This window comes from Phycomyces blakesleeanus (genome assembly GCF_001638985.1).
Source record: "Phycomyces blakesleeanus NRRL 1555(-) unplaced genomic scaffold PHYBLscaffold_5, whole genome shotgun sequence".
NCBI lineage: Eukaryota > Fungi > Mucoromycota > Mucoromycetes > Mucorales > Phycomycetaceae > Phycomyces > Phycomyces blakesleeanus.
In genome coordinates, this window is record NW_017265138.1 from 225,198 (window position 1) to 249,201 (window position 24,004).

A 24,004-nucleotide genomic window follows, 5' to 3' on the forward strand; every position below is an offset into this window, starting at 1 on the left:
ATAATTGAAACAGTGATGACAATTATTATTATTATTATGAAAATGAGGATGAGAATGAGGATTGAAACTACAGAATGCAATGTATATATAATATGAAATGAAATATGTAATATGTAGCTATGTGAGTGTGTATGTAAAATATGAATATAAATAGAGGGAGAAAGAGAAGAAAAATATGGGGAAAAAATGAAAAAAAAGAAGAAAAGAAGAAGAAGAAAAATAAGAAACTGTAGATAAATACAAATATATAAAAATCCCAAAAAAATATATATATATCCCAAAAATACACAAAATATAATAATAATTTGTTGTTACTGGTACATTTCGATCGCATGGCAACCAAATATATGGAATTAATTATAATACATATACACATGTCATATAAATAACTTGATTATTACTACTGTTATTTCACCATTCATTCATTCATTCATTCATTGACCTGAGTTTCTATAGGTAATTTCGGGTCTGAGCTTAATCATCTTAATCAGAAAGAAAAGAAGAAAAAGCTAGCAAAAAGGATATTTTTATTGAACAGTGCAACATATGAATTTATTTTATTTTAGTAAAAAAATAAAATAAAAAATCAACAATAGATCTTCATATTAATATGTTTCAATTTCGATTAAATATAATATATATTATGACCTTGTCCTACTGTGTATATCTTGCTTTCTATTGAAATTCAACCACAAAAATGAATGTATTTCAAAATCCAAGCTACACAAAATATTTGAATTTTTTTATATATATAAAAATAAAATGAAATATTAATTAGAGGCTCAATCTGATATATCTTGTAGGCTATGTGTGTGTATAAAAGAAATTTGCTCGTGCTTAAATCTTTATGAAATTTTGTTACCAATATTTATATCTTTTATGAATCAGAGCCAATATAATTAAAGAAATAATATATATATATATATATATATATATGTATATTTATATGTATAAAAGATTAGGAGAGAGATTTTTTTATTTTTAATACAGATATACACACAGTACACTAATAACGGCCTACTACTACATTATTACTATTACTACTACTGGTTGCTGGTGCTGCTATTACTACTACTACTACTACTACTACTACTACTAAAAATATTCTACGTCACAAAATATCCTTTTGAATGAATGGAAGGGGGTCCCTTTTTTTAATTTTTTTTTATTATTTCTTTTCTCTATACATAAAAAAAAAAGGAATCATCCAAATCACTAAAGAACAATGTTGAGAACACTTGCCAGACCCTTGATTGCCACCACTCCTAGAGTAAGCAAATGAAATAAAGCCAGAAAAATTGGGAACAGTTTTATATTAGATATACAATAGGAATAAGAATAGCACACGAAAAAGTGTATATATATGTGTGTGTTTATATGTTTATATGTTTTTGGTTTTTGGTTTTTGGTTTTTTTTTCTGGTGTGGAATCTCAGTATACTCATTAAGCAAGGTTCAATTTATTTATATATCTATTGTTGTAGTCTATTATCACGCGCAGCTTTGCTTCCACAAATGCCACTTTAGCAGTTTCGCCTGGTGAGCAAGCAGTGAGTAAAAAAAAAATAACTGTGTATAAACGCTTGTCTGTACACAAAAGAACGAAAGGAAGAAAAGAGGGGAAAAAACCGACGGAAACCTAACAATTAAACCTCTTTTCTATTCTCCAATAAATTTGTGCTGTGCTGTGCTGTGCTGTGCTGTGTATCTATAAATCTTTAGGCTCAGGTTAGAGACCAGACAAAGACCTTGGTTACTCTTATTCCTGGTGATGGTGTTGGAAAGGAACTCGCAGAGTCTGTCAAGGCTGTATTTTCTGCTGCAAATGTTCCAGTTGAATGGGAACAGTTTGACCTCTCGGGTCATGTTGATTTGAACGACAAGCTCATGAAGGAAACCTTGGCATCTCTTCGCCGCAACAAGGTCGGTCTCAAGGGTATCTTGTACACACCTGTCTCTAGACTCGGCCATGCTTCATTCAACGTTTCCATGAGAAAGGTAAAATGATAATAAGAAATAATGCAGGTTTCTTGTACATATACTTGAATTATTAATTATAACTATAAATTTAGGATTTGGATATTTATGCTTCAACATCCTTGGTTCGTAACATGCCAGGTGTTCCTTCGCGCTTCAAGAACATTGATCTCGCTATCATTCGTGAAAACACAGAGGGAGAATACTCGGGACTCGAGCACCAGGTAATATATATATATATAAATATGCATATGTGCACACACACACATTGTTGGATAAACTCTGTATCAATAAATTGTTACTCATCAGTTTCTATTCTAGTCAATCCCAGGTATCGTAGAATCCTTAAAGATCGTGACCCGCACCAAAACCGAGCGTATTGCTCGTTTCGCTTTCGACTTCGCACTCAAGAACAACCGTAAGAAGGTTACTTGTATCCACAAGGCAAACATCATGTAAGGCATCTTTAGTATCACTTCTATTTAGCCTTTTGTGTTGCATAGATATATGGGGAGTGGCTTTCTAAACTTAGAATATACTCTTCTTTTTTCTTCTTCTTTTTCTGCATTTGTGATTGTGTTTGCGTCTGTAAGGAAACTCGGTGATGGTCTCTTCCTCAACACCTGTCGTGAGGTTGCCAAGGAATACAGCCTGAATGGTATTGAGTTCAATGACATGATTGTCGATAACGCCTCTATGCAATTGGTCTCTCGCCCTCAGCAATTCGACGTGATGGTTATGCCTAACTTGTACGGCAGCATTCTCTCCAACATTGGAGCTGGTTTGGTTGGTGGTCCTGGTATCATTCCTGGATCCAACTTTGGTCGTGAATATGCTGTCTTTGAGCCCGTAAGTTTTTTTTCTTTTTCTCTCCTTTCTTTTTTGTTGCACGACCATGCATTTATGTTACAACACAATATTGTACAATGTTTCTCACAAACACACAAACGTATATCTATCTATTGTTGTTGTCTAATTACTTAGGGATGTCGTCATGTTGGTGCTGACATCGGAGGAAGTAACATCGCTAACCCTACCGCCATGTTGCTCAGCTCTGTCATGATGTTGAGACACCTTGGATTGGCTGAACATGCCAACACTATCTCTAATGCTGTCTACACCACTGTCCAGTCTGGTCATGTAAGTTATAAGTCAATCTAACATTTAATCTCTAGGAGCGGGGAGGAACGGAGCGCGGGGGAGAAAAGGGGCATATTCCTTTATATTCCTTTATTTTTTCACCTTCATTCTCTTTCTTACCTTTTGGTGCTTGTATTTTATATATGTATTAATTTGCTGTTCTTTATAGTCCAACACTCGCGACATGGGTGGAAAGAGCTCTACTACTGAATTCACAAAGGCTGTCATTGCTGCTCTTTAATATATATATATATATAACAAAAATATAATATAATATAATATATATAATAAAATAAAATAAAATAAAAATTATTTATACACACAATATATAAATACATATATAAAATAAAAATGCTGTCAAATTGGGACAAATGTTTTTGTTCAACCCGCGCTTAGATAGATGTTTTTATTTATTTTATTTATTCTTCCTTGGTGATACAGTAGACTGAGATTGGATTGCAACATCTTGTGCACGTGAGATGAATACATATTTAATGTAGGGTCCGTTCTTACTCACTTTTTAGTAGTTATATTATATATATTTTAAAATGAACAATTTGTGTTTTCTGTCCAAAATTTTGAAACACGCGTTGGATTCATATATTTATCAGATAAAATAAAATGAAAAATAATATTAGAAATTAAAAAAGAAAGGCTGTAACATATCATATACATTTGTATAACATAGCGACATCTCGATTCCTTTGTATATATATTAAACACGAATAATCTCATTAAAGCAAATATGTTTACTAATCACTTGTACCTATGTACCTATGTACCTATATATCTATATCTACTATGTACGTATATACAACCGTATTATTGGGGATTTTTATTCATTCAAAAGATTTCTTCTTTTAAGAATTGAAACATTTGTATTGATAGGATCTTCTTTTGTTCCTTGTCCGCTAAAAACAATAAATGCCTCATCTCTTTATATATATACACACGTTCATGTTTAACAGAAAGAATCCTTCTTTGTTTTCTTCTTTAGAAGCGGCTTTAAAAAAAATAACAATAATCTACATTTTATTTATTTATTTAATGGAGTAGGTATAAGTACCTATATACTGGTTTATGGCACATATTTGTAAGACCTATCTCAAAGTAATCTATTGGCACAAAATATTATAAAATGTCTTTATATATTGAAAATTATATTAAATTCTAGAAAACAAAAACAAAAAAAAAGAAAAGAAAAGAGATATATGTATATTAATTTAATCATTAAACAGATTCAGACGGTGAAATAGATCTGTATGATCCTCCAGATGTCTTAATGATCTGCTCTTCTAGAACCGAATCACTAGATATATACGGTGACATGTTATAGGTCGTTACTCCACAAAGCACAAGAGCATAGGCTAGTGGATAAAACGATGGCATCTAATGAAACGAATTTTAGAAATACTACCAAATGTATATATATATATATATATATATATATATGTGTGTGTGTATTTGTATTTACCTTTGCACCTAAAAATACAAGACCTGCCACCAGAGAATAAAAGTTACTTGTCATTAAACTCATGCTCATAAAAGTTGCACTCGAAAGACGATAAAGAGTAGGAGCAAGCGAGTACATGCTGAACAGGCAAAACACATAGACTCCAACAAGACCAGCTTATTTACACAACCACTCATTAGTCACATACAATAATAATAATAATAATAATAATAATATACCTATTGTCCAAGTCCACTCAATAGAAACCAATTTTTCGTGCTCATAATAAAATCTAAAATATGTATGAATTTGTATATAAATTGGACCCTTTAATTAGTGTTACTCTCAAAGACCGATTGTGTTACTCACGCTTGAAATCCACAGATAATTGAACCCCAAAAACCAGCTCTACTGAGGAACTCCTGAGCTGGATAATGCACCACAAGATACTCTTCGGTTACATTGCTAACGGCATAAAGTGTGGCACTTAACAGCTACAATACGCATATATATATATGTATAAGTACGCATAATTTTGTTAATTGGTCAATAATCTTGAAAAAATCATATTATATCATATCATATCATATCAGATAATCAAACTTACGCACACAATATCCCCTATCCAGCTGTGATTATCTAAATACATTTTACAAATCAATGAATCAATGAATCAAGGCATGAATATAAGAGGATGTCCCGACCGTTCGGATCAAGAAATCCCATTATTCGTTCCAACTACAACCATTAGACTTTTCTCCTCTCTTTCTATTTCTCATACTTAAATATTTATAGATGTATTATACCTGTGGATCCTTGCTGACCTGCCACATCTGACCAAATCAGCATCCCCAACCCAGCCAGGCAAAGAAAAACTCCTGCAAAGTGGGTCAAATTGTAACGAGCACCCAGAAATGCTATAGACAGCAACATGATACAAGGAAGTGTCCATGATGATAGAATAAGGGCAGACAATACTGATGTACTTTTAAAAGCCAATACTGCCAGAACATTGGCTACACACACCCATACACCCATACATCCATACACATGTATGCACATTTATATATACATATGTATAAATATATGATTATGATTATGATTATTATTATGATATTACATTTTTTTAAAGAAAAAAAAGAAGTAGTAGAAGAAGAAGTATATTATTAATGTTAAAATAAAATAAAAATTGGTATTTGAATTAATATATAAAGAAGTGTTTAATTTGAAACTGATACCATTATTTCTTGCTTCTTCTTCTTCTTTTTTTACCTTGAACATCTGCAAATGAGTATCCAAGGACTAGAATATAAAAAAAGAGAAAGGGGTGAATAATGTATAATTTGATACACAGCATATATACATATATACAGATAGATATATAGATAATTTACAATTTGGATAACTATATCTATATCTATCTGTGTATTATGTTATCTATGATATTTGTGCTCGATTTAATAATTTACATTTCCAGCCTCCCACCGAGTGCTGCTCTAGTTCATGTTCATGTTCATGTTCATGTTCATGTTCATCTTCATTCTCATGTCCATGTTCCTGGTCTCGTTCTCGGTCTTGGTCTTGGTCTCGTTTAATTGACGTTTTGAAAACACCATAGACAATAGCCAGTAAAAGATAATTACAAAAGTTTTGTGTGAATGGAATGCTGACAGAATGATGCTGCCATAATGCTGATGAAGCTGAACTTGTGGCAGTGATGCACAATGAGAGAACTTGGCCAAGACAGACAGACAGGATCCACCGTTTTTTCTGAGGAATCGTGCGATCCACCCAATCGAGTACCATTAAAAGAGATTCCTTTACACAAAATGCTTTCTTTCTTTAATTGTTTAAAGATATATATAATATATAAATAATATATAAATAAATAAATAATAGAGAAAGAAAGAAAGCAAAAGAAAAGGGAAAAAAAAGGAAGGAAGGAGGGAGAGAACCAATTGATTGGGTCTAACGAGAGTGTTCTGCAACGTTCTTATTAAATCTTGTCTTATCTTGTCTTGCTTTGGACTTTTTTTTTTTCTTAATAGTGTCAAGCTTTGGGCACAATTTTTTTTTTTTTTTTTTTTTTTACTTTTGAGAGTCAGGGCTGAGGGAGAACAGACTGTATTGCCTAGAAACACAGTTACATATATAATGTACATATAAATATAAATATATATTTGTAGCTGTTTATATAGGGTTACTATTATTATTGTTTTTTGGGGGTTGGTTGGGGACTGAATTATAGACCATTAAACGAATATACTCATGTGTATATGAGTATATTTATGTTTGAAAATCAATTCATTTCTCTTATCAACACATAAACAAAATTGACCAAGCACAACATGACTGTGCCCAGTGACTGTCTCATGAAAGTACACAAATCCGAATGTACATTTATATACTTATACACACATACATACACTCCTTCTACCTCTCTCCTTTTCGTATACATACTCAATAATAAAGAGTAAGAGAATATCCTTATCACAGTTTATAAAAAACCCAACCCAGTTTATGAATGTATCCGCAAAGAAGATCCATCAAAATAGATACAATAGAGATATTTACCGTGATATTTAAAGAAATATATATTAAAAAAAATATAAAGGAACTTAGGACAATAAGTCCTTCGTACTAGTTTTTTTATAAAGAATTTGGTAAAATCATTAAAGAACTATAGTTTGTTTCTTTAGTTGTTCTTTCTGCGGAAAGAAGAACCTATAACAAAAATAATTTCAGAAAGTATACATTAGACACCAAAAATTCTTTCTTCATATATGCACAAATACGCGTCTTCTCTAAAAAAAAAACTATTACCCCCTTCCACTTTGCCTGTTTTCCAATAAAAACAAATAAACAAACAATATATTTACCTTCGGTCAAACGGGCTTTACCACCAGTGGGCTGGCAGAGGACAGTACCGCAGGACGAGCACAAGACAACAGTCTGGGCGTGGGAGAAGACAGTGCTGATGTTCAAACATCCGGGGCACTTGACATCCATGAAGTAGGAGTTGGGAGACTGTACGAGTCTCTTAAGCTTGTGAGAGCGCTTCTCATGCTCGATGGAGGGGTTCAGGAGATCGACGGCCAACTATTATTATCCGTAGTTCAAAGTAGAGTGATTGTTTACAAGAACAATATGTAGGTAGGTAGGTAGGTAGGAAGGTAGGTATTTGTAGGTAGGCATGCGTGTATATGTATATACATGTATAGAAAAGTATAATAAAAGTTATTGATTAATAAACGTTCATTTCTTTATTTATTCCACAATTATCAATGTATAATCATAAAGAAAAAGTCGAGTTTGGCTTTTTTGGATGGGTTTGGTTGGTGTATAAATCGTATTAAAAAAAACAATAATGAATTGTGATTTGTTGAAGGTATTTGATAAGGCATATTTGTATGTTTTCTTTTCTTTTTCTTGTTTATGGGTTCAAAAAAAAAAGGTGATTCCATTTGTTGTGCGATTATTTTATTGGAAGTCAACATGGTAGCATGATGTGTGGTATGTGTATGTATATATATATATATATATAATTTTCTTTTGTCTTCCATCAAAAAAAATTGGGGTACTTCTTTATCCATCTACCCTTCTAATACATCCATCCATCCAAAAACCCAACAAAAACGACGAGTAATCCATACTTACAGTCATATTGCTGTGTCGAAGGCTTGGTGAAAAGGGAAGACTTTATTGCACCGAGGCCCACATCAATTTTGTAGAGTTCCGGCGGGGTTTGCGGTTTTGCGTCGGTATCTGAAAAATACCCATACATATGAAAGAGATTTGATTTCTACAAGAGAAAAATAACAACGAGAGTTATATATGTAGCTATTACTTTATTTGCCTTGATAAACAAGTATATTCAAAATATACAATCCTTATTACTCTTAGTAATAAAAATTCAGAATTAATAGAATATTTATATGGATATATAGGTACATGTGTGGGTAATGCGTTCAAAGCCACTTGAGATAGAGAGATAGAGAGATAGAAATGTATTATGTACTTTGTATTGATTTATTTTAGAATACTTTGATTTAAATATAATTTTTGTTGTTGTATTCTATCATGCTTTTTCTGGTTGATTCTTGGTCCTTAAAGGTCTTGCCTTCTCGCCATTTGGAGCCAACAGAACACATATTGTCGCAAAGCCTGTCAAAGCAAGTGTGACATACCACATACGCAAATAGCTCCCAGTAGTGTCATAGACTCTACCAGCAACATATGCACCGATGAAGCCACCAACTTGATGACCTATTCGTCAAATACATTAGTTTTACGAGCCAATAGAAAGAAATTGAACATTACATATATATATGCATGTAAATATAAAAATACTTGCCAACAAAAGATAAAGAAAACAAGGTACCAATATACTCATGTCCAAAGATGTCACTGATAAATTGAGTCATTGGCGGTACAGTTGACAGCCAACAAATCTATGTAAAATTAAATATAAAAATAAGCAAAATAGAAAATAAAAAGGGTTTTGATTATCTAAGTTAGTCAATTCAATCAACTTACTCCAACAAAGACTGAAAACACAAAAGCTGTTCCAATAGATAATGGTGTCCACAGCAGAACAACGGTCATAATGACTCTTCCAAAGAAGAGACCAGCAAGAGTATACTTTGGTCTGATGATAGTATTAAGATATCCAGTCAGAATTGTACCAAGCATGGAACCCAAACCAATGACAGAGATAGTCCATGCTAACACAATGATTTTTTTATAAAAAAAAACATAAAGAAAATAAGGGTTTATATTTAAGTTTTCTTTTGTTTGTTTTGTTTTGGATTTTAATAGACTCTATATAAAAAAATAATAATATTTACCTCCAATTGAAGAACTAATACCATGATCTTCCTATTTTACATAGTTTTTTTTTAAGACAAAGCAAAAATGATGTAAATTATAAGTAAAAATTAAGATGACATTTCTTTGAAACATGATGTGCAAATGCACGCACATACAAATAGAAATATAAATACACCTCTAATTGAATGAATGCAGAACCTACCAAATAAGCAGGAAAATGCGTAGATATAAATGAAACGTGGAAACCACAGACAAAGAAGGCTGCTGAGATGAGTAAGAAGGATGAGTTCGTCATAGCCTTAGCGATAACTGCCATAACCCCATTAGAATCCTCTGCTTCCGATTCTTCAGAAGACGCTGGTTTCTCAACGTGTTCTCTTCCCGCCTTTTCTTTTTCGCTGATATCTTCTGTAGTACAGACGACTTCTTTAGGGGTTTCGATTGAGTCAACCTCGGGTTCGGCAAGTACGCGAGGCATTGTTTTAAGAAAAATGCTAAGAGGAGCTAGTCCAACCATTATGGCGCCTAACCCCGGAATAATAACACAAAATACATGGTTATTTCAAGTAATCTAGTCTATTTTTTCTATTTGTATTTATATATATAAAAAGACTTTTCGTATTGTATTACACTGAATTTTATTCTAGTTATTTTATCTATATATTTATCTATTTATCTATCTATTTATATGTATATGAGTATATATATATATTGTTGCTGCTACTGCTAATGTTACTGTTACTGCTACTACTTCTGCTGCTGTTGATCTTTTGTCGTACTTACCAAGTACTAGTGAAGTGTTCTTCCAGCCGATGCTTTCGATCATTGCTCTTGCAATTGGTAAGAAACAGCATTGACCGAAACTGCCGAAACTTGATACGATACCAAAAGCCATCTTTTGTCGTTTGCTATGGAGAGGGAGACGGCGTCCAATGGCTCCAAGAACGATTGGGAAGGAGTTCATGCCAGCAGAAACTCCCACAACAACGCCCATACTGAAGATAAACAAGCCCGAAGAACCGGACGAGCCGTACATTATGAAACACCCCACACCATAAAATACGCTTCCTACGAAAATTGTCATTCCGAATCCAAATTTTCGTTCGGCTAGATAAACCAGAAATGGTTGAGCAAATCCAAAAAACAGTTGTAAAAGGGCCGCGGCTATGGAGAAAGATGTGCGATCCCAGCCTGTCTCTCGGGTTACTGGAATCAAGAAGAGACCAAACGTTTGGCGGATACCGGTTGAAGCCCAAAGGATTAATGAACCAGCAATACAGGACGCAATGGCTGATTCTGTCCATTGAGCCAAGGGTTTCTTTGGAACCGTCAATTGACTGCTTGTGCTCATGCTTTTATTTAATGGACAAAAAATATGAAAGGAAGAAATAGGTCAATAGATCAATAGGTCAATAAGAAAGAGCGTGCGTGAATTGATAAAAGAAAGAAAAAAGACAAATAGGAGATAAATAAGAAAGGGGAAGAAAGTAAAATATACAATTGAAAGAGGTCTTGTTGGATTATTCCTTTGTTTCTCTATATTTTATATATATATATATATATATATATATATTACTATTATGAGGTTTCTGATCTGATACTCGTATTTTGAAAATAAAATAATGACTTTTATTCTGTCATTTCTTTTTTTTTCTTTTTGGTTTTGTTCTACTGTTTATTTTTTGAAGACAGAATACGTGTTGCTCCCTGTATGTACAACATCTTGAATATACAATCATCTGATCGTGGGGACTAGAGATTATGTATATATGTATGTATGTATATATAAATTTATATATAAAAGCCGTGAGTAACCTATTAATAAGTAAAGAGGCGGTAGTATTAGGAGCTACTTTCTGTGTTCTTGTGTGACACAACAGGCCTATAATATAGCCATTCCTTCTTTTTGCCTATCTGACAGTGAAGTACAAGCAAGAACCATACATCCCAAGAAAGGGCAAAATGTTTATCTTTATATTTTTTTACTTGATTTGATCTAGTCTCCCTCACAATCTTGTAGTTTATTTTATACTTATCTTTATTTTTATTTGCTTCTCTATACCTCCTTGCATACGCACAGATACATACATAAACGTGCATACATACATACATATCAATATCAATATCAATAGAAATATCCAAAGACTTGATCTTCTAAGACAAATGAAAAAGAGCGGAAGAAAACCCACAATAAAAGACAACTAACAAAAAGGACTTTTTGCACCAAATATAGTGAAATGCATTTGTAAGGCGTATAATTTCAAAATGTAGGTCGCATATTTGGAATAAAAGAAGATGTCCAATAGTATTTTACATTTAAACGAAGTGTAGGCTGAATATTATATAAAGGAATAATGGTAAAAATATTTAAGGTGTTACTTTATAACTTAATACTTTTTTTTGTACCGTTTACTGGAAAAGATCTATTCGTAACAGTTATAACTCTTAAAAGTGCGACTTGTACTTTCAAATCGTGCGCCCTGTATAGTGTGTTTTACTGTATAATTTCTATATAAAGCATTGTTTTTCACTACTAAAAATGACTCACAGATAGTTAAAGAAATTGTATATACGTACACACAAAGGCGTAAAATATACATACATATATATATAAATTAAGATCAAGAAGAAGATCAAGAAGTGTAACTCAATTATTTAAAAGCAGCAAAGAAATAATGTACAATGCCTCACTGTAGGGATGACCCTCAAGCCAAAGAAAAGTAACCAAAAGAAAAAGTGAATTATGATCTCCAAGGTGACCAAGGACACGTTATTATTGTTGTTTCCTTATTTAGTATCTGTTCAATGGTAAGTATGAGACAAATGAGGTTTCCGGAAACAACCTCTTCTTGTCTTGTTGTTGTTTTTTTCCTTCTTCCTCCTCCCCCTCTTCTTTACTCTTACTCTTCTTTTTATACTTCTTTTTATTCGACGCCTCGCCCATAGATCAATCAATTAATTGGATTTACGGCTTATAGACCAAAAACAAAAAAAAATCAATAGATAATAATCATAATCATAATCACCTGTATATTTTTTTTTAACACACACTTATCAACAATCGACAAAATATCATGTTCAACACTTCAACATATAATCAATCCGGAATGCCTACCCCAACACCACAGACAGCCATAGTTGACCCACAACAAATGCCACAACCACCACAGCTTGCAGCGATGGAAACCCAGAATATAGGATTGATGAGTACAATACGACGGAAGATGAGAGAAGCTGCTGGTATCTACAATACCGGAGATCCTTATCATCAGACCTGGTATAGCCCTTCTGGACATCCCCAAGCAGTCCCAAGGGATGATCAATATGGGCAGACGAGGATGCCAGTCCCAGAGAACGTACAAATATCCGGTAGTTATCAGCAGCAAGCACAACAGGTTCAAGCACAGGCACAGGCACAGGCTCAAGCTCAAGCACAACAGGCACAACAGGCACAACAGGCACAACAAGCACAACAAGCACAACAAGCACAACAAGCACAAGTACAAGCACAGGCTCAGGCACAAGCACAGGCACAGGCTCAGGCACAGGCTCAATTTCAGGCGCAAGCTCAATTTCAGGCTCAAGCACACGCACAAGCACAAGCACAAGCTCAGGCCCAAGCGCAACAACTACAGCTACAACATCAGCAACAACAACAGCAGCAGCAAGCAGCATATCAAATGTATTCTACTGGTCAGCCACTAATGCAGCCACTAATGACACCGATGCAGCCAATGGGACAGCCGTACGGAGGAATTTATCAACAACCGTCCTACCAGCCACAATATGGAATGATTCCTGGATATGGGCCTCAATATAATCAACCTGTCCAGATGATGGCACAACCACAACCACAACCACAGCCACAGCCAATGGGAATACCAATCCAGATACCACAGGCATATCCCATGTCTCCTAATCCTTATGATCCATATTATGCTGCGCAAAACCCTGCCTATCAGCCCTATCCTTATGCCCAACCTGCCTACGACATATACGGTCAAAGACGCTATTATTATCCTGAACGAAACTATGTCAGTACTGTCAAAGATCTTTGGCAGTAGATTCCCTCCACATTTCTTTTTTTACTTATTTATTTACTTTTCTGTGTTATATTATGAGTATGAGCAAGAGCAAGAGCAGAAACAAGGAGAGCATGAGAATGAGCATAATTGTACATATATGGGGATATATTTTCCTTTTTTTTTTTTTTTTTAGAAAAAGAAGATATAAATACTAGAGCTATAGAAAGAGATATAGATAGAGTATGAAATTGAGATTTGACATCATAGTATTAAGGATAAGAGAACATGTAAAGAGACAGAGAGAAAGCGATATAATCACCATTGTCGTCACTATAACCAACTACAAGATATCTTCATTGTCACATTCACATTTCTTATTTTTATTTTACCCAATTCATTTTTGTTTACTTTTTACTATTATATATTGTGTATATATTCGATTCATTTTTATTGCATGTTATTGCATAATATTGCGTCTAAACCTTTTTAACATACAATCAAAAACGATAGACAGGTCAAGCCAAGTCAAGTCAAGTCAAGTCAAGTCCACACCGGTGACGTAGACTTCTTCAGCAAAAGTATCCCTTTTTGTACTCCACTCTTGTTTCCCCCCTTTTTTTCCCCTTTAACAATCTTTTCTTGGCTACACTCTTTCTTCCTTTCTTTATTTTTAATCAAAGAAGAAATACCCAATAATAATAGTATCATACAATGGACTCAAGTCTTATTAGAACAGGTAAGAAAAGGCCCTATTTCTTATGAAGCAAATATATGCATATATTATATAACAAAAAGAACGAATAAGATAAAAAAAAACAAGATAGAATGAAATAAAGTAAAGGGCCAAGATAAACTTAATAGTACCTTTTTCGATATGTATTATTTCTCTTATACTCATCAACTTGCTCATTCACATTTACTCGTTTTTCTTTCTTAATTCCTCATCAACTTTGTAAATTCAATATATATTAAACTGCGCTTCTCTCTATCTTTATACCGTCTTCTTACTATACTTCTTCAGTCAATAAACTTCAGGACGCATTCTCCACTGTGGGTGTTCACAACCCTGTTGATTTGCCTCAGATCGCTGTCATTGGCTCTCAATCGAGTGGAAAAAGTTCTGTCCTGGAGAACATTGTCGGCCGTGATTTTCTTCCTCGAGGAACTGGTATCGTTACGCGTCGTCCATTGGTAATAACAACCACACATCCATATATATTGGCTTTATTTCTTTATCAATTCAGTCCAAAAAAAACTATATATATATATATACAATCACATTGGAGGAATCTCGGTTCAGTTTTTTAACTTTACATTTTTATTTATTTTTGAAATATATATATATATGATTGTATATTAAGATTCTTCAATTGATCAACCGACCGGGAACCTCCAAACCAGCCGAAGGTTCGGAAGACCCATCCGCTCATGGCAATGATCATGAAAATCCCGATGAATGGGGAGAGTTCCTCCATCTTCCAGGACAAAAATTCCACAATTTTGAAAAGATTAGAGAAGAAATTATCAAGGATACCGAACTCAAGACTGGAAAGAACCTTGGTAAATATTCAAATATATATAGATATAGAAAGAGGGAAATAGACGGACCATGTCAAAAAATAAATAAAACAAGAATAATATTAATGTATTAGAGTTCATATACATATATTACATGTTTATTCTTTATTTTATTTTATTTTTGGTTGTGTAATACCTGTTGTATTCACATGTGAAATATATATATATATACAATACTAATACTAATACTAATACTAATACTAATACTAATACTAATACTAATACTAATACTAATACTAATACTAATAATCATCTCGGATCTAGGCATCTCCCCTCAACCGATCAATTTGCGTATCTACTCACCCAATGTTCTTACTCTCACCTTGGTTGATCTTCCCGGCATGACTCAGGTGCCTGTTGGTGATCAGCCAAAGGACATCGAGAGACAGATCCGAGACATGATCCTCAAGTACATCACCAAGCCAAATGCTATTATCCTGGCTGTAACATCTGCAAACACCGATCTTGCCAATTCTTCTGGTCTCAAATTGGCCCGAGAAGTTGATCCTGAAGGTCTGCGTACCATTGGTGTACTCACCAAGATTGATTTGATGGACGAGGGTACAGATGTCATTGACATTTTGGCCGGAAGAGTAATTCCCCTCAAACTCGGTAAGTTTCAAATAAGGTGTTTATGTGTATGTGTATATGTATGTGCATGTATACTTATACTTTGTATGAAAAGGTTATGTTCCCGTGGTTAACCGTGGTCAGAGAGATATTGAGCGTAAAAAGTCTATCTTCAAGGCTCTTGATTCTGAGAGAGAGTACTTTGAAAATCACGCTTCATACAGAAGCAAAGCGATGTATTGCGGTACTCCATTCTTGGCCCGCAAACTTAATACGGTAAATAAAAAAATTCTTTTACTTAAGTGTTTTAATAAGCATGATGATAATGATAATAATTATGATAAGGAATATATATATAAAATATATAATAATAATAATAGATTCTCATGCTTCACATCCGTAATACCTTGCCAGAAATTAAAGCCAAGATTCAAGCCACGTTGGTAAAGTACCAGCAAGAACTCTTACAGTTGGGTGATCCTTCAGAAGAGAACAACGCAGGATTGGTCTTGAATATCATCACTGAATTCTGTACCGAGTTCCGTACTATTCTTGATGGTAACTCAAACGATCTCTCGAGCTTTGAGTTGTCTGGTGGCGCACGTATCAGCTTTGTGTTCCACGAAGTTTATTCTAATGGTGTAAAGAGCATTGATCCTCTTGATCAAATCAAGGATGTTGACATCCGTACCATTCTTTACAATTCATCAGTTGAGTGACTTGAATTATCATTCTGGAATTTATATGCATATGCAAATGCAAAATAAGAATAATAATAATAATAATAAGACAATGTGACAATAGGCAGATAATCACTAACACAGCATGTGTGTGGATCAAATTTCTAGGGTTCTTCTCCTGCATTATTTGTGGCCACAACTGCATTTGAGGTCATCATCAAACACCAGATCAAGCGACTTGAAGACCCGAGTGTCAAGTGTATCAACATGGTGTATGATGAGCTTGTTAGAATTTTGGGGCAGCTGCTTAACAAACAGGTATATAAATATAACTATACGAAAGAGCAGCTTGTGGGGGATGTGTAATAAGGGCTATAACTAAATCAACTTTCTTATAATGTACCATTTTATTGTGTATATGTGATGTAGTTCTTCAAGCGCTTCCCTACACTAAAGGAAAAATTCTACCAAGTTGTCTTGTCATTCTTCAAGAAAGCTTTGACTCCTACCAGCAAGCTTGTCACCGATTTAGTAGCGTATGTATTTTGCTTGGTTTTATTTTATCTTATTTGCTTTCTTTGTTCTGGATTCGACTAATTTGTTTGTTTATTTGCTAGTATGGAATCATGCTACATTAATACCGCACATCCTGACTTCTTGAATGGCCACCAAGCCATTGCTATGGTCAATGATCAAATCCACAATAAGCAACAGGCACTTGCTGCTCCCGAAAACCCAAAGATCAACAAGTCTGCTCAACAATTAAATGTACTTCAGGCTAGCAACTCCACTTCTTCTAGCCAGGAATCTGACACCAATGGTTCCTTCTTTGGTTCCTTCTTCTCAGGCGGAAAGAAGACCAAGAAACAGTCTGCTGGAAATGTTATGGAAGCCGTAAGTTGAATTCAAACTACTATGTTAACCAGTTGGCTAATTTTAGAGGGGAACTTATAATAATATATAATGTTTATATTTATGGGGATACAGCCACCTGCTATGCTCAAGGCAATGGGTGCTTTATCTGATCGTGAATATATGGAAACCGAAGTCATCAGTAAGTAATAAAGGATAAATAGATAGAAACAAAATAAAGAGAAAACGAGATCTTTGGTCACACAGTACGGTTTAGTACAGCCGTGATTAGTAGTTTAACAGTGAACTATACTTAATTAATGATAATAACCCTTTAACAACCTTACTTTTCTTTTCTTATAATTTCAGAGCTTCTGATTCAATCATACTACAATATTGTGAAGCGTACAATGATTGACATGGTTCCCAAGGCTGTTATGCTCAAACTTGTGAACCACGCCAGAGAAGAATTACAGCGTGAATTGCTTTCTGAACTCTACAAGCCTGATGTTCTTGAAGAACTCTTGCAAGAATCTGATGTTACTAAGCAGAGACGCAAGGAGTGTAGAAAGATGATTGGAGTGAGTATTATTTGTGTGTGTGTGTGTGTGTGTGTGTGTGTGTGTGTTTTGTATATAGGAAGATCAAGAAAGGACCAAAGGATTGATATTAATCGTGTATTACAACCGCATTCTTTTGATTTACTAATACTTTATTATATTTTCAATTAGGCATTACAAAAGGCTGACGAAATTGTTGGTTCTGTTTAAATATATATATATATCAAAAGAGAGACAGAGAAAGAAAAAATATTGAATGAGGACAAAAGGGAGGATTTCCTACAAAACCTCCATACCACTTCATTCCACTCCAATTATTCGCTTTAATTTCTTTGTTCTTACCTCTCAACTCATTCTTCAACCAAACCAATATCTCCATCTCTTGATATCCTTCCCTTCCCACCCCTTTGCTTCCCTTTGCCATTCTTCTTTATGTAATAACCAAAACAAAATAAAGAGAAAAATCCCGAACTTATTATACTATTATCTTGTACGAACAAAATAATAATAATTCAAAGTACTATCGGTGCTAATGAACAATACATATTTCAGTTATTACCATTATGAAACTACTGAAAATAATTACAAAAGGTTATTTAATATCATAAGGATAATCTCTGTTGGTTGGTATCTTGTAATATTGTGACGTTTAAGGATCTTTGGCTTTAGATGCAGTGTATTTGTGTATCTTCGTAGACGAGGATGACAAAAACGTATAGTATTATTGATGTAAAGGAGAGGGATAATAAAGAATGTCACAGTAGATATTTAGTGTGTTCTAATAGAGGATCGTTCAACTTTCTGTTATGACTACTTCTATGAACCTAAGAGACCACTGTCTTTGGCTCCAATTATAAACTTTACACAAAAAAAAGAGATGTTTATTAGAATGGTGGTATTGTGTGTTTTTTTTTTTGTTAATGACATCTATTGTAATACAAGTCAACTAGAGATTTACAGAGGACAGTTACAGCTCACTACCCTTTCTACAGCTTGCTGAACTGTCTGTACGCTCGGCTTAGACTACATCACAGATTTATATGCTGTATTTATTACTTTATCCAATTTGACATTCTTATAAACAGTTCAACATATAATTTTTTACCCAGAAATTGCTTGTCTGGATCAAAAACAAAAAACAAAAAAAAGAAAACAAAGTGCCAATAGTTTATTAATGACAATATAGTAAACTTCAATTCAAGGAATCTTGTACTTAGTAAAGTAAGTATAGAATTTAAAGTAAGAGAATAATAATAAAATCAAGGAACAAACATAAGGAGCGAGATCATTGAACATTATGGTTGATCCACAAATAAATAAAAAAATGATAGTCCGAATCTTTAACTAACAATATATCATACCTATTTCGCGCGATATCTAGTGTATTATGGTCGGCTTTGTCAATGAAGAAGAAACGTCTTCTAGTTGACCTTGGTAAGACACAATGACTTTAATAGAAAACAGGGAGATTATACATTGATTTTCGTTTAATAAGTATATAGGATATATTCATGCATGTACATGAGAAATAAGACATGTCATTTACTCTATGGTGTGTTCGAGCATAAACATCAAAGTTTTGAAATCTTTTCAATTTTACCCCAAGAAAACTCCGATAGTAAAATATATTAAATTCCCGATATATATAGAAAGAAAATCGAAAAAATAATATTTTACGCTACACGACTATCCTTTTTAAGAACATTGAAATGTACCTGTTGCTATAGTGACTCTCTTTTTCATTTCAATATTAAAGAAAAAGCTGAAACTCCACTATTTTCTATTGATACCTCTTGACTTTGAAGGTCCATGACTTTTTATTCAAGCCTTGTTTTTAGAATCTTTTAAACAAGAGTTATTCAGAAGAGTCTTCCCTATAAAACATGTTTAAGCAATTCTCTATAACTTGTCTGTAGCAAAAGTCATGGAACTTTGAAAATCACCTAAAAACTTAGATATTTATTCCCGAACACACCATATTCCATTTATTTTTAGTTTAAAGGAACCATACAATCCTGTCGTCGAGATGTGTCAATCAATCAAATATAAGATCTAGTACGCGCCCCCCTCTCCCTCGTAGCGCATATATCATTAGTAATGAATATCAATATCAGGCTATAATGCTGTTAATATTTAAGTCCTGAGAAATATTCTGCATGGCTAAACCATTGATTATTCTTTTTTAAAGTTTTGTGGAGAAAGCACATGCCAAAGAAATCAAAGTATACGTACTCACAACATTCTTATATACAATTTTTTTTTATATTATATATATATATATCTATACACCTTTAACTACTTCTTATCATAAGAAAAGGCACTGTCAGAAAGAAGAGTAAAATGACTTTTGTATTAAATCAATTCTGGTTAAAGAAAGCTCTTTTCTTTTACCTAAGGGTTTCCCCGCATTTGTCTTTCAAATCAAAACCCTAAATTTTCAATCTTATTGGCTTGGAATCTACCATCACGTAAGCTGTATTTGGTTTGTTGGTTTGGTGGTTTGTGTACCTCGAAACACCCCCCTTTTCATTCGCGTCTCGAATTACATTGTATTTTTACTGTCCTCTATTCTCTGTATTTTTTTTGGCTTCTGACGTGGAAACATATCTTCATGTGATAACAGTAATTTTTTTTTTATATTTAATCTTTACAAAAGTCTATATGTATTCTTTCTCTTTCTCTCTCTCTTTAATTAAACCAATAAGCAAACCTCACCTACTACTCCTATTATCATGTCCGTCACTTTCCCAGTCGCTCTTCCTTCTGCTAATGACCACCGAATGACTCTCTCTCGTGAGGGTCCTTTGTTCATCCTTCACTTACACCACAAGGACAACCGCTTCACCACCGTGGCTTGCAAAGCAATCCTTACTGCTCTTCAAATTGTCGAAGATACTTTCCTTGCCACTGAGGACCCAAGTGACATGGCCCTGATCACCATTGGAGAAGATAAAATCTTTAGTAATGGTCTTGAGCTTGAGGATGCCCTCTCCTACGTTCCATTTATGGACATTTACCTCCATGTTCTCAAGCGCATGTTGACATTCTGCATTCCCACGATAGCTGCACTCAATGGGTAAAGAAAATTTTAAAAAGAAAGAAAGAAAAGATCAACTCGATAATCGAAAACTACTAAAAACTTAATTACAGACACGCATTCGCTGGCGGGTGCATGTTTTCCTTTGCTCACGGTAAATAGATACATGCGCACATTTATTATTATTACTGCTATTGATAATTATGTACTCATTATATTTTATAACATTAATCAGATTACCGTGTTATGCGCTCTGACCGTGGCTATATATGCATGGTAAAATTTTCAAAGAACAAAAAATCAAATCAAATCAAATAAGGCAGAAAACCAACTAACCTTTATTACTATTATTATATATCTATAAATTATCATAAAAATCTTATTAGAATGAAGTTGATATGCCTTCACCACTATCTGCTGGAATGCTTGCGGTTATCCGTTGCAAGACAACACCAGAAACATTCCGTAACATTATCCTTCAAGGCCATCGCTTTACTGCAAAGGAGGCATTGGAGCGACAGATGGTTGATGTGATCTGTCCTGGTGCAGAGGTACTTGATCAGGCCAAGAAATTGGCTCTCAAATGGGCTCCCAAGGCCCAAGCTGGTATTTGCTACAAGCAATTGAAGGATGAGGTATGTAAAAAGTCCTTTTCTCTCTCTCTCTTGATGTCAATAAATTCTCATATTAACTAATTAATTGGTTGGCTTTTTTTTTTCGTAGATGTATGCTGACGCTATCAGTGCATTGTCCATCCCTTACCACCGTCTTGCTCCTAAGCTTTAAGAGCGATTAGTGGATTTGAATAGTAAGGCTTGTACCTAAAAAAATTGCGTATATTTTTTATATTCTTCCTCTTTATATTATTAATCTCAAAATTAATAAACGTATATTATGTATATTGCTTTCTAATTAAATGAACCAAGTATTACATAATAGCGTATGATCTGCCTTGAAAAAATACCAGTAAATAAAACAAATAAAGACAGAGAAAGAGAAATTTGATGATAACACAAACATTCACCTGAATTGTATTTAATAAATTGTCTTGTGGTGAATTTTTACCCACATAATAGAGGTGTTGTGTTATGGCAAAATGATTCCAAATTGCCACAATTCCCCTCCAAACTTTACGGTGTTTCAAACGCTTTGAAGACTTGAACATCCGGTCTCTTTATTTGAATGTTGTGGTAAATTCAACTCAAATTGCCATGGATTTTGTAGCAACTCAATAGAATTCTGTACCAATTTCAAAAAGGGAGCAAATTTGCTGAAATACAAAAATAAAATAAACTAAGCAACCAAAATTCGACAAATATAATAAAAAATCGGTATTTTGCCATAACACAGCACCTACTCTTATGATGTGTGTGTGTGTGTGTGTGTGTGTGTGTGGATATGTCGGTATAAATGTCGCTTTCTTCACTTGTATTTCATAATATATAAGTACAGAAATGAAGTAAGAAACTATCGCACCAACTCCAGTATCGACATTAGTGGCATACCCCCTCCCTCCCTCTCCAAAAAGAGACAAAAAAAAAAGCTCCTTCTTTTTTTTTAGCTTTATGTCAGAAGGAGCCGATATAACAATGAGCGACGCGACTGAGATTATTTACCACAGAATTATCATGATGTTAGATAGAGTATATTGGGACCTGCAAATAGTCTTTGGCATAAGGAATTTTAGTAATCTTGATAATAAAGGCACACTGTTATTTGTAATATATGAATACACAAAAGAACAACATCAAGTTCAAGGTCAAGGTCAAGGTCCAAGATAACGATAGACTGGATTTCTTATTAGCATAAATAGTGATATCATTATTACCATTATTATGTCAGAGCAAAATATAACAAAGGCAAAAAAAATAGTAGTAGTAAAGAAAGAGATGAATGAAGGCAAAGTTTGTGATATGCTTATTTTACAAGCTTGTAGGTAGCAAGTATATATATATATATTTATCTCGTGAAAATCATAAATTTTCATATTACAAATTGTTTCCTTTCTTCAATGTGTGCATATAGATATATTAGAATCAGCCAATTGGTTATATAAAACTATGTATTTTGTCATCGATCGTCTGATTGACATAATCATTTATATATCTTAAAAATAATAATACCAAGTTTAGTATAGAGAAAAGAGAAATAAATAAATTAAAAGCGTCATTTGTATATTATCAATTCGAGGTATAGAGAGACCTGATGGCATGTTCTATTGCCAAGATGTTGCAAATGTTACAAATTAACTAGAGCACATTGATAAAATCCTGAATTAGGCAAAACAACACCTGCTCTGCCACTTTAATCTCTTATATATATATATATAAAGTAACTTGTGAACAATAACAGGCTTTCATCTGGTTAGAGCTACGAATGTAACAGAACTCTTTGTGTAGTCTATTCTAGAAAAAAATAATATATGGATAGTAAGGATCGACAGCCCACGAGTTTACTAGAATAAATAAAACATTAATATTAATTTTATAATTAATGCAATAATAGCCTTGATTTTAGCTGTGAATTGCTTACAAGAAGAAGAAGAGCAGCCAAGGAATTTTGTTGGTGTAGTTGATTATTCTGCCGTAGTATGTGACATGGGTATATAGAAAAAAAAAAAAAAAACACAGAAAAATTCAGTTGCTTGTTTTTGGTCCAAGCATGACCAAGGAGCTCAGTGCCTGGCTATGATTTCTTTGTACAACGGTTACTCGTATAATGATTTCTATGAATGGCCTGTATATATTTAGAGTTGCACCATGTTTCATAGCAATAAAGTGTATTAAGATCTTTATAATTTACCTAAAGAAAATCTTGGTATCTTGATATTGTTTCTTGAAATCATTTAGTACTATTACCCTTTTATCTTTTACCTTTTTTCTACCCCTTCCTCCTCTTATTTTATTCTTTCTTTATTTATTTTTCTCCCTTGACAAAATTCCAGGCGTGCATTAGGTAATGCGGTCTACAATGCTATAAAATAAAACAAAACAAAATGCCACTGAAAAAGAAAAAAGCGGAGGCCCAAATAATAAATAATAAAATAGAGAGTAAATCTAACTTCTTGGTTCTACGCGCACAAGATAGATGCACAATTGATTGGTATTATAGTCGGCATTGTGAACCGAATCCGGGATAATGCAATCCGTATTGGTTCTTGATTCGATTTTTTTTTTTAAAAAAAGAAGGGAATACAAGTAGGATTATGGCCGCTTATCAAACGCTTGTAATATTTATATCTTGATCAATTTGGTTTCAAATGAGTATAATATAAAGAGAGGAGAAATAATAACCATAATTTTT

The 24,004-nt window shown here is 33.6% G+C and overlaps 8 protein-coding genes across 8 annotated transcripts; 5 read left to right on the forward strand and 3 right to left on the reverse strand.

Annotated features, from left to right (window-relative positions):
* The first annotated feature begins 1,213 nt into the window (after positions 1 to 1,213).
* PbIdh1b (isocitrate dehydrogenase NAD-dependent subunit 1) lies at positions 1,214 to 3,505 on the forward strand. The gene is made up of 8 exons (XM_018440096.1): positions 1,214 to 1,270; positions 1,484 to 1,549; positions 1,722 to 1,997; positions 2,072 to 2,200; positions 2,298 to 2,431; positions 2,570 to 2,825; positions 2,961 to 3,116; positions 3,286 to 3,505. The coding sequence occupies exons 1-8, from the start codon at positions 1,226 to 1,228 to the stop codon at positions 3,355 to 3,357; spliced, it is 1,134 nt and encodes a 377-aa protein (XP_018294596.1). The 5' UTR covers positions 1,214 to 1,225; the 3' UTR covers positions 3,358 to 3,505.
* A 741-nt stretch (positions 3,506 to 4,246) lies between these two features.
* PHYBLDRAFT_122779 (hypothetical protein) lies at positions 4,247 to 6,617 on the reverse strand. The gene is made up of 8 exons (XM_018428887.1): positions 6,039 to 6,617; positions 5,842 to 5,871; positions 5,376 to 5,585; positions 5,177 to 5,208; positions 4,939 to 5,063; positions 4,809 to 4,861; positions 4,591 to 4,745; positions 4,247 to 4,505 (listed from the first exon to the last, which is right to left on the reverse strand). Exons 1-8 carry the CDS (start codon positions 6,373 to 6,375, stop codon positions 4,347 to 4,349), a joined length of 1,101 nt encoding a protein of 366 aa, XP_018294597.1. The 5' UTR covers positions 6,376 to 6,617; the 3' UTR covers positions 4,247 to 4,346.
* A 524-nt stretch (positions 6,618 to 7,141) lies between these two features.
* PHYBLDRAFT_157941 (hypothetical protein) lies at positions 7,142 to 8,253 on the reverse strand. The gene is made up of 3 exons (XM_018433700.1): positions 8,227 to 8,253; positions 7,449 to 7,668; positions 7,142 to 7,293 (listed from the first exon to the last, which is right to left on the reverse strand). Exons 1-3 carry the CDS (start codon positions 8,230 to 8,232, stop codon positions 7,265 to 7,267), a joined length of 255 nt encoding a protein of 84 aa, XP_018294598.1. The 5' UTR covers positions 8,233 to 8,253; the 3' UTR covers positions 7,142 to 7,264.
* Positions 8,254 to 8,647: 394 nt separating this feature from the next.
* On the reverse strand, positions 8,648 to 10,750 carry PHYBLDRAFT_63229 (hypothetical protein; the record flags this gene model as incomplete). The annotated part of the gene is made up of 6 exons (XM_018441088.1): positions 8,648 to 8,835; positions 8,951 to 9,020; positions 9,106 to 9,293; positions 9,417 to 9,447; positions 9,602 to 9,924; positions 10,183 to 10,750. The coding sequence occupies 6 exons, from the start codon at positions 10,748 to 10,750 to the stop codon at positions 8,648 to 8,650; spliced, it is 1,368 nt and encodes a 455-aa protein (XP_018294599.1).
* Positions 10,751 to 12,473: 1,723 nt separating this feature from the next.
* Positions 12,474 to 13,463, forward strand: PHYBLDRAFT_165088 (hypothetical protein; the record flags this gene model as incomplete). Its single annotated transcript, XM_018435159.1, has 2 exons — positions 12,474 to 12,899; positions 13,131 to 13,463. The coding sequence occupies 2 exons, from the start codon at positions 12,474 to 12,476 to the stop codon at positions 13,461 to 13,463; spliced, it is 759 nt and encodes a 252-aa protein (XP_018294600.1).
* A 601-nt stretch (positions 13,464 to 14,064) lies between these two features.
* Positions 14,065 to 18,149, forward strand: PHYBLDRAFT_180130 (hypothetical protein). Its single transcript, XM_018438267.1, has 12 exons — positions 14,065 to 14,160; positions 14,446 to 14,615; positions 14,786 to 14,984; positions 15,267 to 15,614; positions 15,688 to 15,848; positions 15,953 to 16,282; positions 16,421 to 16,570; positions 16,682 to 16,788; positions 16,870 to 17,146; positions 17,240 to 17,306; positions 17,474 to 17,685; positions 17,836 to 18,149. The coding sequence occupies exons 1-12, from the start codon at positions 14,136 to 14,138 to the stop codon at positions 17,872 to 17,874; spliced, it is 2,085 nt and encodes a 694-aa protein (XP_018294601.1). The 5' UTR covers positions 14,065 to 14,135; the 3' UTR covers positions 17,875 to 18,149.
* A 2,209-nt stretch (positions 18,150 to 20,358) lies between these two features.
* PHYBLDRAFT_122788 (hypothetical protein) lies at positions 20,359 to 21,615 on the forward strand. The gene is made up of 5 exons (XM_018428888.1): positions 20,359 to 20,740; positions 20,815 to 20,855; positions 20,937 to 20,977; positions 21,088 to 21,336; positions 21,425 to 21,615. The coding sequence occupies exons 1-5, from the start codon at positions 20,397 to 20,399 to the stop codon at positions 21,485 to 21,487; spliced, it is 738 nt and encodes a 245-aa protein (XP_018294602.1). The 5' UTR covers positions 20,359 to 20,396; the 3' UTR covers positions 21,488 to 21,615.
* A 651-nt stretch (positions 21,616 to 22,266) lies between these two features.
* PHYBLDRAFT_165091 (hypothetical protein) lies at positions 22,267 to 23,451 on the forward strand (the record flags this gene model as incomplete). Its single annotated transcript, XM_018435160.1, has 3 exons — positions 22,267 to 22,465; positions 23,207 to 23,289; positions 23,332 to 23,451. 3 exons carry the CDS (start codon positions 22,267 to 22,269, stop codon positions 23,449 to 23,451), a joined length of 402 nt encoding a protein of 133 aa, XP_018294603.1.
* Positions 23,452 to 24,004: the final 553 nt, after the last annotated feature.